This window comes from Hyperolius riggenbachi, chromosome 6 (genome assembly GCF_040937935.1).
Source record: "Hyperolius riggenbachi isolate aHypRig1 chromosome 6, aHypRig1.pri, whole genome shotgun sequence".
Lineage (NCBI taxonomy): Eukaryota > Metazoa > Chordata > Amphibia > Anura > Hyperoliidae > Hyperolius > Hyperolius riggenbachi.
Genome location: NC_090651.1, coordinates 45,823,168 through 45,839,422, shown reverse-complemented (window position 1 = coordinate 45,839,422; position 16,255 = coordinate 45,823,168). Strand labels below are relative to the sequence as shown.

Below are 16,255 nucleotides of genomic sequence, written 5' to 3'. Positions count from 1 at the left end.
ACTTACTTCATTAATAGTTGGAGCCTTCATTTAAAATAATCAATACTTTTATTTAGGACTCAGGAGTACAGATAGAGGTCACATGGTACACATGGCTTTGCAAAACTTTAAGGGCGTGTTCAAATATAGGGCGTTTTCGGCCTTTTTTCAAGAGCAGGCGATTTTCAAAATCGCCCACAAAACGCTTGTGCAATGATTCTCTATGAGAAGGATCATATCAGAGCGTTTCGTGTACTTTGTGCTTTCCAAAGCGGTGCCTGTACCATTTTTGGGGCGATTTTGCTCTAATATATAGTATAGTATATATTCTAGTATAGGAAGAGCGCTAAACACTCACAAAACATTTTTAAGAATAAATACATTGTATTTTTTCTTTTCCGGGTCAAAGAGTTCACTTCCTGACTGACGTCAGGAAGTGACAAAACGGAATTGTTCAGAATTGTTCACAAAATCATAGGGCGCAGTGGAACTCCGGGAGGGGGGGATGCTCAAAAAATTGAAAATCAGCGATGTCAGCAACTTTGATTTTAGATGTGAACAAAGCCTGGGGCCTCATTCACACCTAAAATTGAAAACACAAACGCAAGCATTTTGCGCTTTTGTGCATTTCCCCCACTCCATCCCCCCCCCCCCCCCCCCGACGCTCCACTGCGCACTGCGTTTCTGGTAAAAGCGCTTTTCTCAGTGCTTCAGTTACATAGTTATTTTTATGTTGAAAAAAGACATACGTCCATCGAGTTCAACCAGTATAAAGTAGAGTGGTTTTGTAATTCACTCCCTGACGTAAGTCAGGAAGTGAACTCTTTGACCCGGAAAATAATAAATACAATGTGTTTATTCTAAAAAACGCGAAAGCAATTGCCACCTAAAGCGATTTTGTGAGCGTTTTGCATTTTTCCTATATCTTCCATCATTGCAAAAACGCCCCAAAAATGGTACAGGCACCGCTTTGCTGACCGCAAAGCGGGCGCAACGCGCTGATGTGGACCTTCTCATAGAGATTCATTGCACAAGCGTTTTATGGGCGATTTTGAAAATCGCCTGCGCTTGAAAAAAGGGGAAAAATGCCCCTAGTGTGAACGAACCCTAACAGTATGCATAAGGTGTTCTGAGAAACTGAATCCAATACGAGTAATTCTGGTCCATCAAGCAGCGTCAGAAAAGGTGGATCCCAAGCTTGTTACAGGAGGATTTTTTTTACTGTATCTCCCAATATTTCAATTATGCAACAACAAAAAGAATTCTTTTAATACAAAGGCAAACACAGACACATATTTTTTTTTTTTTTTTTTTTTTTGCTTCAAAGTGCTCTTCTTTGTTCAAATGTAAAGCACAATATAAGACATTCATGATTCCAGACCATACAAGATCAATCTCCAAACATTCAGACAGTACATTTCTGCATGTAGTTGTCCATATTCGACCATGTAGATGGTAACACCGTTCAAATGCAAATATAAATATATATTATACTTTAAAAAATAGATCATTTATGTAAATGTTCCTTTTATACAAATTTTTGTATAAAAAAAAATGCCCCGTAAAATCTTCATAAAACCTCACTGGCTTCCGTTTGTAGTGCACTTCTTCCAATGAGGCTGGAAATAAAATAAAAACAATATTATTATTATTATTATTATTAATTTATAAAGCACCAACATATTCCGTGGCGCTGTACTAAGTAAGAAACAAACATGGGGTACATAATAATACAGACAATGGTGTACACCAATATACAAGATACATAATTAGTGCCAAAATACAAAAATGATACAAAATACAGAATACAAAATACAGAATACAAAATACAGAAGTGGTAATGACAGTGATAAAAGTAACATGATAAATAAAATGTATAATGGTTACCAAGACACAAAAGGGGGAGATAGCCCTGCCCTTGCGAGCTTAAGGGCCGGTTCACACGGACGGCAGGCGGCGTTGGGGTGGCCAGGAAGTCGCGTCGTCCTGTGACGTCCCGTTCGGTGGCGGCGGTACAGAGATCGTCGCGATCGGCGTTTCTCGTCCCCGCAGGGGGACATATAGCCGCGCCGACTAGCCGTCCCTGGACGTTGCATGCGGCTTCTAGGGACGGCCGAAACGATGCGTTAAATCGGGATCAGAACGCCGCATTTATGCAATCGACGGTAATCGACGGTAACCGTGCAATGCTAAACGCTCCTATTCACTTGAATGGGAGAGTTTAGCCGATGGGTCCCGAACGCTTGACGGTAGACGCCGCCAAGCGTCCGTGTGAACCGGCCCTAAATTGTAAAGGAAATGGGGGGGGGGGGACAAGAGGAGGGGTGGTATACAGCAAATATATAGAGGCTTTGTGTTTTAGGATACCTAGTAGGAGTGCAATTTGGTCTTAAGACAAAGGGAAGTAGCCTAAGGTAGCGCACACTGTATGCTTGTCGGAACAAATGAGTTTTTAGAGAGCGTTTAAAGGTAACAGAGGTTGGCGAGTGATGGATTTGTTGGGGGAGGGGATTCCAGAGAAGGGGTGAAGCGCGTGCAAAATCTTGTAAGCGTGAATGTGTGGAGGTGTTTCTAGAGGAGGACAACAGAAGATCGTGTGCAGATCTGAGATTACGATTGGGTTGGTATCCGGAAATTAGTGAGGATATGTACCGGGGAGAGAGATAATGTTGGCCTACTGACTTCAGCATCATTTTACATTTATACATCATTTTCCTTTTTTTTTTTTTGAAAGCGGACCTGAACTCAGAACTTCCTCTGCTCTAAAAGATACTCAACAGCATAATAACCTTTAAAGAAAAACATTTATTTGTTACAGCTGATACAAATCCTGCAATAAATTTGCAGTGTGCCTACTTCCTGCTTTTATGGAAGCAGACATATTGCTAACATCCTCTGCTTTCAAATTAGATTTTCTGCTGTGGCAGTCAGCTGACACAGCTGAGGGATCAAATTACAACTTGTGAGTAGACACAGATAAGGGGGAATTAGACAGACTAAACTCACTAAATACATACAGGGTGCATTTATCTCTGTTTTCCTTCTGTCCTGTGCAAGATTACTGCTCCACTTTACATAATCAGAGAATTTACTAGGCAGAATTGGGGTTGACCAGAGGATCGTTCAGAGACAGCACAGGCAGATAGAGGCTGCAAGGGGCTGGCAGTAGCATACGGAATTATAGAAACAGTAAAAAAGGGCGCAGGTGGCTAGTGGATAAATCGGGCGCCGCCATTCACTCCCATAATAAATATTGTTTACTGGGCGCCGAACAGTAAAAAAGGGCGCAGGAGGCTAGTGGACAAATCGGGCGCCGCCATTCACTCCCATAATAAATATTGTTTACTGGGCGCCGAACAGGAAAAAAGGGCGCCCGAGAATAATGTTTTCCAACAGCGCCCGAAGATCTTTCATGTTTTATAACTGCTTGTGATGATTTACGTTTCCTATTTCAATAAAACATTATTTTAAATGTTATCCCTTACTGTTTATAAAACATTATTATGCACAAAATAAAGCGATCAGTACGTAACGTAAATTGTAATATATGTTATCCCTTACTGTTTCTAAAACATTATTCTACACACAATACAGTGATCACTTAGGAGGGTCTTAGGTTTAGGCACCACCAGGGGGGTCTTAGGTTTAGGCACCATCAGGGGAGTCTTAGGTTTAGGCACCACCAGGGGGGTCTTAGGTTTAGGCACCATCAGGGGGGTCTTAGGTTTAGGCACCACCAGGGGGGTCTTAGGTTTAGGCACCACCAGGGGGGGTCTTAGGTTTAGGCACCACCAGGGGGGTCTTAGGTTTAGGCACCACCAGGGGGGTCTTAGGTTTAGGCACCCTCAGGGGGGTCTTAGGTTTAGGCACCACAGGGGGGTCTTAGGTTTAGGCACCACCAGGGGGGGTCTTAGGTTTAGGCACCAATACTGGGGTCTAGGGGTTAGGGGTAGGTACAGGGAGGGTTACTTACTAATTTTTTTTTAAACGTTATTATGCATTTCAGTTTTTTAAACGGAAGATTAACATTTTCACAATTGCCGATTTCATGCACATTATTTAATGATTTATAACTTTATAAAACATTATTTATAAACTAAATACAGTACAATATATTTTTAAACGTTATCCATGCTTATCGTTTGAAACCCGAGCCCTTTTTTCCCAGCACCCCTTTTTAACGTACGCGTAGCATACATCCATAAGAGGTGCCAGGAAAAAATGGTGCGCTGTGTGCAATAAACGCTATTTAGCGTTTTAAAGTCATTGAGCATATAAACTTTGTCTACACTTCAACAACAAAAACAAAAGACCGAGAGCCCAAATGGTGCAGTATCTTCAGATAATTAAAAAGAATTAATAAAAATAGTTATACTCACAAACATGGGTTGCCCCTAGGCAACCACTCCATAAGCCTGTGGGGAGAATTAGAACCTGACCCCACTCAGGTATAAGATGTCGCTCTCTGTAGAAGGAAAACAGGAAGAATCCTTGCCACCGTAGGTGGATCACTTTGTAGTAAGGATGCGAACCAGAGGCGCCAAAAAGAGTAAAAACATAACAACAATTAAAAATGGGGGGAGACCTTGGTCACGACTCACCACCCATAGAAACCAAGAACCAGCATAAGACTCGATGTTCAGTACGAACAATATCAATTTATTGGTACTCCCAGGTGCTACGCGTTTCACGGGATTATCCCGCTTCCTCAGGCAATCAAACAGGAGTATAAGCTACAAAAGATACAGAATAATAAAGTACATCAATATAAGGACCCCGAATGCTTGTGGTTATATACACACAGAATCTAACAAAGTGGCGAATGCTTCAAGGCAGAGTGCAGGGATCAGTGCAAACCTAAATCTTGTCTACAGACTAAATTCATGTAGAACACTAAGGTTCATTAAATATTTCTATCAGCATAACAGATGTTTAGGAAATATACCTTGTAAGAGACAGTGTACTATGATAAAAAAAAAATTTCTATAGCTGTCATTTTGTTGCAGTAGTGCATCAAAAAAATGTGTACAAAATAAAGACCCCACCAGAGGCGAATTGGCTGGTGGATAAAAATACTATGCAGTTCTTATATATCATAAAGTCATAAAATCAGCCCTGGTTATATGCGGAGAAATGTATGGTAGAAAGGAGACTTACCACATAGGGGTCTGGTATGCACTCAGCGCCTCAGTATGGTATGTGGCGTGCTGAGCTCTACATATAGGATGAGTTGGCGGAGAACGCCGTATCCGCGTGGTATCGGATTACTTCCGGTACGCTGGGCGGAAATGACGTACGGCGCGCATGCGCCGGAGGATGTAGGCGCCATTTTGGTTATGGGTACGCAAAGCCCGTAAGCGGCGGGCTGTCAGTGTAAGGCGTCCACTCGGACGCATGTGCGGTCTATGGGCATACAGAAGGTAGCGAAAAAGACGCCAAAACGCCTCAATCAGTAATTAGTCACAAAGGCCGTGTGAATGCGTACATATGGACGACGCCAACACCAAAAGTTCAAGCTGGATAAAATGATTAGTATACAAGCGGTATGAAACAAGATCCTAAGATGTGTATAAAGTTGTATAGGAAACTGAGGGGGATATAACTGTATAGCAATATAGGGGGATATAACGGTATAGCAATAAGGTGACACAGCTACCTATATGGCCAGGGGAAGTATGTTTAAGGGAAGTATCTTTGGAGGAAAAATAGGTGTTGTATTAGATGTATGTACTGGGCTGGCACAACATTTTCCTTGGGAGATAGGCAGATATCCACCATCATAAAAACTCAGAATAGGGAGCAACATAAAAAATAAACATTATATATAAAAACATTGTATATAGACAATATACAGAAACACACAAGACACAAACAACAAAAAAACAAAAACCTATGTACCACAATGGATAAGGGTAATTAAAAAATCGATAAAAGAGAGGACAAGAGTAATAAAACATTCTATCATTATCAAAGTAGTGCCATACGTGGCAAATGAATCAAGTGTTTTGGAGCATAACCGAATGTCAAATTTAGGAATTTTGTTTAAAATGCCTTTTCTAGGACCTCATTAAGGCCGTTAGGGACCAGACTTTTAAGAATATTGATCCAATAGATCTCCTTCTGGCGCAAGGCTTCAAAAGTGTTTGGGATGTGCGGTGAAATGGCTTCAATAAAAGTGATACGGAATAATTGGGGATTCTGAAATTTTTGTTGTTTGTGTCTTGTGTGTTTCTGTATATTGTCTATATACAATGTTTTTATATATAATGTTTATTTTTTATGTTGCTCCCTATTCTGAGTTTTTATGATGGTGGATATCTGCCTATCTCCCAAGGAAAATGTTGTGCCAGCCCAGTACATACATCTAATACAACACCTATTTTTCCTCCAAAGATACTTCCCTTAAACATACTTCCCCTGGCCATATAGGTAGCTGTGTCACCTTATTGCTATACCGTTATATCCCCCTATATTGCTATACAGTTATATCCCCCTCAGTTTCCTATACAACTTTATACACATCTTAGGATCTTGTTTCATACCGCTTGTATACTAATCATTTTATCCAGCTTGAACTTTTGGTGTTGGCGTCCATATGTACGCATTCACACGGCCTTTGTGACTAATTACTGATTGAGGCGTTTTGGCGTCTTTTTCGCTATCTTCTGTATGCCCATAGACCGCACATGCGTCCGAGTGGACGCCTTACACTGACAGCCCGCCGCTTACGGGCTTTGCGTACCCATAACCAAAATGGCGCCTACATCCTCCGGCGCATGCGCGCCGTACGTCATTTCCGCCCAGCGTACCGGAAGTAATCCGATACCACGCGGATACGGCGTTCTCCGCCAACTCATCCTATATGTAGAGCTCAGCACGCCACATACCATACTGAGGCGCTGAGTGCATACCAGACCCCTATGTGGTAAGTCTCCTTTCTACCATACATTTCTCCGCATATAACCAGGGCTGATTTTATGACTTTATGATATATAAGAACTGCATAGTATTTTTATCCACCAGCCAATTCGCCTCTGGTGGGGTCTTTATTTTGTACACATTTTTTTGATGCACTACTGCAACAAAATGACAGCTATAGAAATTTTTTTTTTATCATAGTACACTGTCTCTTACAAGGTATATTTCCTAAACATCTGTTATGCTGATAGAAATATTTAATGAACCTTAGTGTTCTACATGAATTTAGTCTGTAGACAAGATTTAGGTTTGCACTGATCCCTGCACTCTGCCTTGAAGCATTCGCCACTTTGTTAGATTCTGTGTGTATATAACCACAAGCATTCGGGGTCCTTATATTGATGTACTTTATTATTCTGTATCTTTTGTAGCTTATACTCCTGTTTGATTGCCTGAGGAAGCGGGATAATCCTGTGAAACGCGTAGCACCTAGGAGTACCAATAAATTGATATTGTTCGTACTGAACATCGAGTCTTATGCTGGTTCTTGGTTTCTATGGGTGGTGAGTCGTGACCAAGGTCTCCCCCCATTTTTAATTGTTGTTATGTTTTTACTCTTTTTGGCGCCTCTGGTTCGCATCCTTACTATAAACTTTGTCATTCACTTAAAACGCTATTTATGACTATACATTTATGACTTAAACCATAAATAGCGATTTAAGTGAACTTTAAAGGTTATACACACAATGACATAAAAACGCTAAATAGTAATTCCTGGCAGGCAATGGCATAAATAGCGTTTTACATGGCGCAATATCTCTATCACTGTGCGCCATTATTTTTCGGTGGGGCGTGTGCCATAATGTTACGCTCCAGAATGTAAAATAACAATTACAATGTAATTGAATGGCGCTCCAGAAAGTATCAACTGCGCTATGCGTCATTTTTTCCTGCACCTCTGGCTGAAACCCCAGGCAAGTGAAACTCTTTTTTGGGGGGGGCATATTACAGGATTCCTTTAAAGTGTACCTGAGACCAAGAAAGTCAAAGAATTGATACTCACCTGGGGCTTCCTCCAGCCCCCTTCAGGCTTTGGGCTCCCTCGTCGTCTCCCAAGGCCGCTCGCATGAGCAACGAACTGAACGAAGCGCAACTTAGCCACGTTAACAGGGTAAGCTAGAGGACGAACAGAGCAGCCCGGGGAGTGAGCCCTCAGCCGAAGGGGAGTATCAATTTTTTAACTATCTTGGTCTCAGGTTTCCTTTAAAGTTACAATGGTAAAATCGCAATGCGCTACCTGCTCGTGGTTATTTTACTGTAGTTTTGTAAATGGAGCCTGTTGTTAACCACTTCAGCCTTCAGTCGTTTTTCTCCTTATGCATCTGAGCAATTTTCATCTCCCTTTCATTCGCCAATAACTTTATTACTAATTACCACAGTGAATTAATCTATAACTTGTTTTTTCCACCACCAATTAGGCTTTCTTTGGGTGGTACATTTTGCTAAGAATTATTTTTTTCTAAATGCATTTTAACAGAAATATTAAGAAAAAAATGGAAAATATTTATTATTTCTCAGGTTTCGGCCATTATTGTTTTAAAATAATACAGGCTACCATAATTAAAACCTACGTATTTTATTTGCCCATTTGTCCCGGTTATTACACCATTTAAATTATGTCCCTATGATAAGGTATGGCACCAATATTTTATATGGAAATAAAGGTGCATTTTTTTTAGTTTTGTGTCCATCACTATTTACAAGCTTATAATTTTAAAAATATTAGTTGTACACCCTCTTCACATGCATATTAAAAAAAAAAGTTCAAACCCTTAGGTTACTATGTTTCGTTTTTTTTTAATTATTATTTATTTTTATTTTTTTTAGTTAAAAAATTTATATGGGTATTTTTTGGGTGTGGGAGGTAAACAGTTAATTTTAAATGTAATTTATTGTGTCTTTTTGTAATAAAAATGTATGTGCATGTAGTTTTACTATTTGGCCACAAGATGGCCACAGTGATTTTTTTTTTGTTTTCCTATCCCGTGAGCGAGCACGCTCACTTACATGAACTATAAGGAGGATGTGATTATTTTTTCAAAAAGATGGCGGCCTCTGAAAAGAAGCCATTGTTTTTTCTACCAACGGCTACTACTTAGATCAATGAAGGTGAACAATGTTCTGGGAGCGCGCAGCACCTCAGCAGCAGCCTTTTGGACGTGTCAGTCACGTCCAAAAGGCTAAAATGGTTAAGGTGCCCATTAGAGGTACTATTTCGCGGCCAGGCGATTGTTTCTGATCATCAGATTAAAGAGACTCTGTAACATTAAAAAGATCCCCTGGGGGGTACTCACCTCGGGTGGGGGAAGCCTCCGGATCCTAATGAGGCTTCCCACGCCGTCCTCTGTCCCACGGGGGTCTCGCCGCAGCCCTCCGAACAGCCGGCGACTGTGCCGACTGTCAGTTCAATATTTACCTTTGCTGGCTCCAGCGGGGGCGCTGTGGCGGCTTTCCGTTCCGAACTACACAGAAATACCCGATCTCATTCGGGTCCGCTCTACTGCGCAGGCGCCGTAAACTTGCGCCTGCGCAGTAGAGCAGACCCAACGGCGATCGGGTATTTCCGTGTAGTTCGGAGCCGACAGCCGTCAGAGCGCCTGCGCAGGAGCCAGGAAGGTAAATATTGACGTCACCGCTGCACGGACTCCACGGAGGGCTGCAGCGAGACCCCTGACGGATGGAGGACGGCGTGGGAAGCCTCATTAGGATCCGGAGGCTTCCCCCACCCGAGGTGAGTACCCCCAGGGGATCTTTTCATGTTACAGTTCCTCTTTAATGAAATCAATCGGAAATTTGGACTTTAATGGGCACGACCGATGGTTTCTGGTCGATTACCACGGCAATCAGAAACCATCGATTAGCTGCAAAATTGGCCACCTTAACTGAGATTATAGATACTTTGCATCTTCGGAGTTTTTTGGTTTTTATATTTTTTCTAAAAGGTCTCATGTTTATATTCACTATGAATTTTCATGTGATGCAATATTAAATATGTTTTATATATATATATATATATATATATATATATATATATATATATATATATATATATATATACTCAAATTATTTGAATACAACCTGACCAAACTAATCGCGGGGCTCCCTGCACAACCACCTTCTCTCATGTAGAGGCCAATCAAACCTCACACGTCCCCTCCAGATGCCTCACCAGTGACTGGATAGTGTACTGGTTATCGGCTCTGCCTCCAGGAGACCTGGTTTGAATCTCCGCTCTGCCTGTTCAGTAAGCCATCACCTAATCAGTAAGGAGTCCTTGGACAAGTCTCCGTAACACTGCTACTGCCTACTAAAGGCGTCCTAGTGGCTGCAGCTCTGGCGCTTTGAGTCTGCCAGGAGAAAAGCGCACTATAAATGTTATTTGTCCTGTTTGTCTTGCAGAGTAGCACAGGAAGCAGTGTAATATTTACCTGTTCCAGCACTGGGTCAGGTCTCCTTCTCCTCCTGGCAGCCACTCGCTCTATACTGCATACATGGCTCCCGATCACATGACATGCATAAGGAGCATAAGGAGACAGAGGATGGCAGCATAGGGCATGCGGATGATAGGAGGAAGTGGAGACCTGACTGCAGCACTGGAACAGGTAAAAGTTACACTTCTCCAACAGCTAGGATAGGGAAAGGGAGGAAGAGCAGGCTCCCCGAGGTCGTGGGGATATTGTTATGCCCATGAATCAAGGCCTCACATAGTGCTGTACATTTGCAGCATTACTGTGTTTTAGTATATAGCAGGTTAACTTTAAAAGTTACCTTAAATGTACAACAGTATACATTTTTCAATGATTTTAAATTTCAGTGGCATAGTGGATTGCACGCTCGCCTTGAAGGGCTGGGTCCCTGGTTTGATTCCAGTGCACTATCTGCATGGAGTTTGTATGTTCTCCCCATGTCACTATGGGTTTTCTCTGGGCACTCCAGTTTCCTCTCACATCCCCAAAACAGATAAGTTAATTGGCTTACTCCTAAAATTGGCCTAGGTTACTACGATGGACTATGGTAGGGATTAGATTGTCAGCCCTTCTGAGGGACAGTTAGTGGGCGGAAAGACAATATACCCTGTAAAGTGCTGCAAAAGATGTCAGTGCAATATACTAAATAATAATAGTTCATACTGCTCAGACTAGTGGCAGACACACTCACCTGGAAGTTTGAATGTCTAGCTGGCCTCATCTTCTGCAAACCCCTATTCCTCTGTTGGAGCAGAGTCTCCGGAATTGGACAGGACATCCGTTACTTCAAGCTCATGGGTTGCCTCATCCTTCTTTGCTTCTTCTTCTTGCTCCACCTCGTCAGTGGCCTCTTTTGTCTTTGGTTCGTTGTCAACAATTGCATCATCAGCTTTAGACGCTTCATCATTGTTTTCTAAAGGTTCCACAAGAGCGACTGTTGGATCGGTTGCAGAATCTTCTGGGACTTGATTGTCATCAGCTGTCTCAACATTTTCATTGACCTCAGACTCTCCTACTTCTTTGGGATTCTCAGATGTGGTGTCTTCTTCATTTATATCACCAGATGGGGCACCATCAGGAGTATTTTCATTAATTTCAACTACCTCATCAGCTTCATTCTTATCATCTTCACCCTCAGGCGCATCAGCAGGTATTGCAACACTGGCTGCTTTACCATTCTCTTCACTAGGCGCCTCTCCATTCTCCGCAACTGTGTCACCAGGCACCTCTTCATTTTCTGCAGATGCCACACCAGTGGTTTCTTCATTCTCCTCAGGTGTGTCACCAGGTGCTTCTTCGTTGTCTGCAGGTGCCTCACCAGGTGCTTCATCACTCTCCTCAGCTGCCTCAACAGGCGCTTCTTCGCTGTCTGCAGGAGCCTCACTAGGTGCTCCTTCTGTCTCTGCAGTTGTCTCATGCGGTGCTTCTTCACTCTCGCCACGTGTCTCACTAGGTAATTCCTCAATTTCATCATTTTCCACAGGTACCTCTCTAGGTGTTTCTTCAGTATCTGCAGGTGTCTCCTCTGGTGCTTCTTCAGTCTCTGCAGGTGCCTCACCAGGTACTTTTTCATTCTCTGCAGGTGTCTCACCAGGTGCTTCTTCATTCTCTGCAGCTGACTCATGTGCGTCTTCACTCTCTTCAGCTGCCTCACCAGGTGTTTCTGCAGGTGCCTCACCAGGTGTTTCTTCAGTATCTGCAGGTGTCTCCTCTGGGGCTTCTTCATTTTCTGCAGGTGTCACCTGTGGTACTTCTTCAGTCTCTGCAGGTGCCTCTTCAGTCTCTGCACTTGTCTCCTCTGGTGCTTCTTCATTTTCTGCAGGTGTCACCTCTGGTACTTCTTCAGTATCTACAGGTGCCTCACCAGGTGCTTCTTCAGTCTCTGCACTTGTCTCCTCTGGTGCTTCTTCATTTTCTGCAGGTGCCTCTCCAGGTGTTTCTTCAGTCTCTGCACTTGTCTCCTCTGGTGCTTCCTCTGTCTCTGCAGGTGCTTCTTCAGCCTCTGCACTTGTCTCCTCTGGTGCTTCTTCATTTTCTGCAGGTGCCTCACCAGGTGCTTCTTCAGTCTCTGCACTTGTCTCCTCTGGTGCTTCCTCAGTCTCTGCAGGTGCTTCTTCAGCCTCTGCACTTGTCTCCTCTGGTGCTTCCTCTGCAGGTGCCTCACCAGGTGCTTCTTCAGCCTCTGCACTTGTCTCCTCTGGTGCTTCTTCATTTTCTGCATGTGCCTCACCAGGTGCTTCTTTAGTCTCTGCACTTGTCTCCTCTGGTGCTTCTTCATTTTCTGCAGGTGCCTCACCAGGTATTTCTCCAGTCTCTGCACTTGTCTCCTCTGGTGCTTCCTCTGCAGGTGCCTCACCAGGTGCTTCTTCAGGCCCTGCACTTGACTCCTCTGGTGCTTCTTCACTTTTGGCAGGTGCCTCACCAAGTGCTTCTTCAGTTTCTGCACTTGTCTTCTCTGGTGCGTCTTCATTTTCTGCAGGTGCTTCATCAGGTGCTTCTCCAGTCTCCACACTTATCTCCTCTGGTGCTTCCTCTGCAGGTGCCTCACCAGGTGCTTCTTCAGGCTCTGCACTTGTCTCCTCTGATGCTTCTTCATTTTCTATAGATGCCGCACCAGGTGCTTCATCAGTCTCTGCACTTGTCTCCACTGGTGGTTCCTCTGTTGGTGCCTCACCAGGTGCTTCTTCAGTCTCTGCACTTGTCTGCTCTGGAGCTTCCTCCGTCTCTGCAGGTGTTTCCCCAGGTGCATCTTCAACCTCTGCAAGTGCTTCTTCTTGTGGCTCTTTACTCTCCTCAGCTGCTTCACTAGGTGCTTCTTCATTGTCTGCAGGTACACTGTCAGGTGCTTCCTCATTCTCTGCAGCTGCCTCACCAGATGCTTCTTCAGTCTCTGCAGGTGACTCCTCTGTTGCATCTTCATTTTCTGTAGGGGCATCACCAGATGCTTCTTCAGTGTCTGCAGGTGTCTCCACTGGTCCACTCTGTGCAGGTCCCTCAACAGAGGCTTCTTCACTCTCTAAAGCGGGTGCTTCTTCACCCATCACAGGTGCTTCATTTTGTGCTTCTCCATTATCAACAGGGGCTTCTTCATTTTCTTCAGATGCATCACCAGATGTTTCTTCATTCTCTGCAATTGCTTCTTCACTCTCCAGAGTGGGTGCTTCTTTACTGTCCACAGGTGCCTCACTTAATGCTTCTTCATTCTCCACAAGGGTCTCTTCATTCTCTGCAGAGGCCTCACCAGGTGCTTCTTCATTCTCTACAGGTGTCTCATCAGATGCTTCTTCAATTTCTGCATTCTCATCAGCAGGTTGTTCTTCACTCTCAACATTCTCATCAGCAGGTGCTTCTGTCGCCTCTACATTCCCATCTGCAGGTGCTTCTTCATTTTCATCAGCAGGTGCTTCTTCACTCTCTACATGCACTTCAGTAGGTACTTCTACAGTCTCGCCCTTTACATCAGCAGGTGCTACTTCTTCACTCTCAACTTTCTCATCAGCAGGTACTTCTTCACTCTCTACAATCTCATCAGCAGGTACTTCTTCACTCTCTGCAACTACATCAGAAGGTACTTCTTCAGTCTCTACATTCTCATCAGCAGGTGCTTCTTCACTCTCAACTTTCTCATCAGCAGGTGCTTCTTCACTCTCTACAATCTCATCAGCAGGTGCTTCTTCACTCTCTGTAACTACATCAGAAGGTGCTTCTTCAGTCTCTACATTCTCATTAGCAGGTGCTTCTTCACTCTCTACATTCTCATCAGCAGGTGCTTCTTCACTCTCTACATTCTCATCAGCAGGTGCTTCTTCACTCTCTACATTCTCATCAGCAGGTGCTTCTTCACTCTCTACATTCTCATCAGCAGGTGCTTCTTCACTCTCTGCAACTGCATCAGCAGGTGCTTCTTCACTCTCAACTTTCTCATCAGCAGGTGCTTCTTCACTCTCTACAATCCCATCAGCAGGTGCTTCTTCACTCTCTACATTCACATCAGCAGGTGCTTCTTCACTCTCTACATTCTCATCAGCAGGTACTTCTTCACTCTCTACATTCTCATCAGCAGGTGCTTCTTCACTCTCTACATTCACATCAGCAGGTACTTCTTCACTCTTTATATTCTCATCACTCTCTACATTCTCATCAGCAGGCACTTGTTCACTGTCTACATTCTCATCAGCTGGTGCTTCTTCACTCTTTACATTCTCATCACTCTCTACATTCTCATCAGCAGGCACTTGTTCACTGTCTACAGTCTCATCAGCTAGTGCTTCTTCACTCTCTACATTCTTATCAGGGGTTTCTTGTTCTTCATCATTTGTACCATGAGGTGCAGCTTGATACTCTGCTGTGACAGATGACTTCTCAATTTCTTCTTCGTTTATCTCCACACTATCTTTGCCACCTGTCTCTTCATCTTGTAAGGTTCCTTCAGTCAAAGCTGTTAGAAGAAATAAATAATTAAGAGAATATTGCTGTTGTATTTTATTGCTGACAGTGCTACAACACTCTATACAGACAAGGTATTATACTAAAAGCGAGCAAACTTGTAAATGTTCTTTAACTACTTTACCCCACAGGCTATTTTACCCTTCCTGCCAAGAGCCAATTTCAAATTTCAGCGCTCCTCCCATTCATTTGGCCATAACCTTATCACTACTTATCACACCTAAATGATCTATATCTTGTTTTTTTGGTTTTTTTTCTACCACAAATTAGGCCTTTTTTGGGCTATACTTGTTTTTAGTAATTACTTTATTTATATGCATTTTATAGGGAAATGCATAGAAAAAAATACACTGTTTCTCTAATTCCATCCCCTATAATTTTATAATAAAAATGCTACTGTATATAAAACCCACACATTTTATTTTCTCATTTAACCTAGCTATCACAACATTTAAAGAGACTCTGCAAAGTACTTAAAGAGGCATACCTTTCTGTAGCATGTTCTCTCCTCTTTCATTTGATGCCTGGATCAGCGTTCTACACCAAATAGTATTCATTTGATTTCAATTTAAAAATCACGCCTGTCTTCTCTGTTAGAAAAGTGCATCACTGAATGAAGCAGGAAGAGGAAGTGACACGCATGGCCATTGCAAGAGGCTCCTCCAGAGGGGTCATAGCACGACTTTGTTGGAAGTCGTCTGGCCCCATGCATTTTATAGCGGCTATACCAGGGGGAGTTTGGATAAAACAAGTAGCTGGCAAGTGTGCTGGCACACTCAATTGTTTGTGAAAATGCTTAAAGGCATACCCATGAGAGGTGCTTGGAGTTCCTTTAAATCATGTCCCTAGTTCAATGTATGGCGACAATATATTACTTGGAAATAAAGGTGTATTTTTCTTCTGTACCCTATCAATAATTACAAGCCCTTACTTGCAAAATAGCAGCAATATACCCTCATGGCATAGTCCCTAAAGGTAACTTTATTTTTTTTACAAGGGTTTTATTTTGGTAACTTGGGGGGGGGGGGGGGGCTAGGGGGGTAGAAGGGGGTTGATAACTATATTAGATTCATTTTAACACTATTTCTTACTTTGTTATTATGAATAAACATGGCTTCTGGTTGAAGTCGTTTTTATTCATAACAGGGCACTTTGACTCAGGGAACATATGTTCCTATTCACCAATCTCCAAAATATAAATCCTGCTGTGACTGAGCAGCATGCGCAGGTGTGCATGCGCACTTACTGTAAATTTACAGGACGCGTCCGTACATCCTGTTTGCGGGACAGAGGCACAAACTGGATGTGTATATATATATATACAGTATATATATGCCCAGTTTGTGTGAACAGGTTAAACCAGTCAGAAGACTTTTTCACATTTC

The 16,255-nt window shown here is 42.9% G+C and overlaps 1 protein-coding gene across 3 annotated transcripts in view; it reads right to left on the bottom strand.

The window, feature by feature from the left end:
- Window positions 1–1,359: 1,359 nt before the first annotated feature.
- The window catches only part of ERICH3 (glutamate rich 3), a 154,263-nt gene continuing 139,367 nt past the window's right edge, over window positions 1,360–16,255 (bottom strand). Inside the window, exons 14-16 of one of the 3 annotated variants that reach the window (XM_068239214.1) lie at window positions 14,746–14,862; window positions 11,116–14,112; window positions 1,367–1,598 (exon numbers count right to left, since the gene is read on the bottom strand). In XM_068239214.1, the coding sequence (XP_068095315.1) occupies window positions 11,159–14,112; window positions 14,746–14,862 (3,071 nt within the window). In that variant the 3' untranslated portion in view covers window positions 1,367–1,598; window positions 11,116–11,158. Of the gene's footprint in view, window positions 1,599–11,115; window positions 14,863–16,255 lie in introns of all 3 variants that reach the window. The other 2 variants (XM_068239215.1, XM_068239213.1) reach the window with 2 other exon arrangements.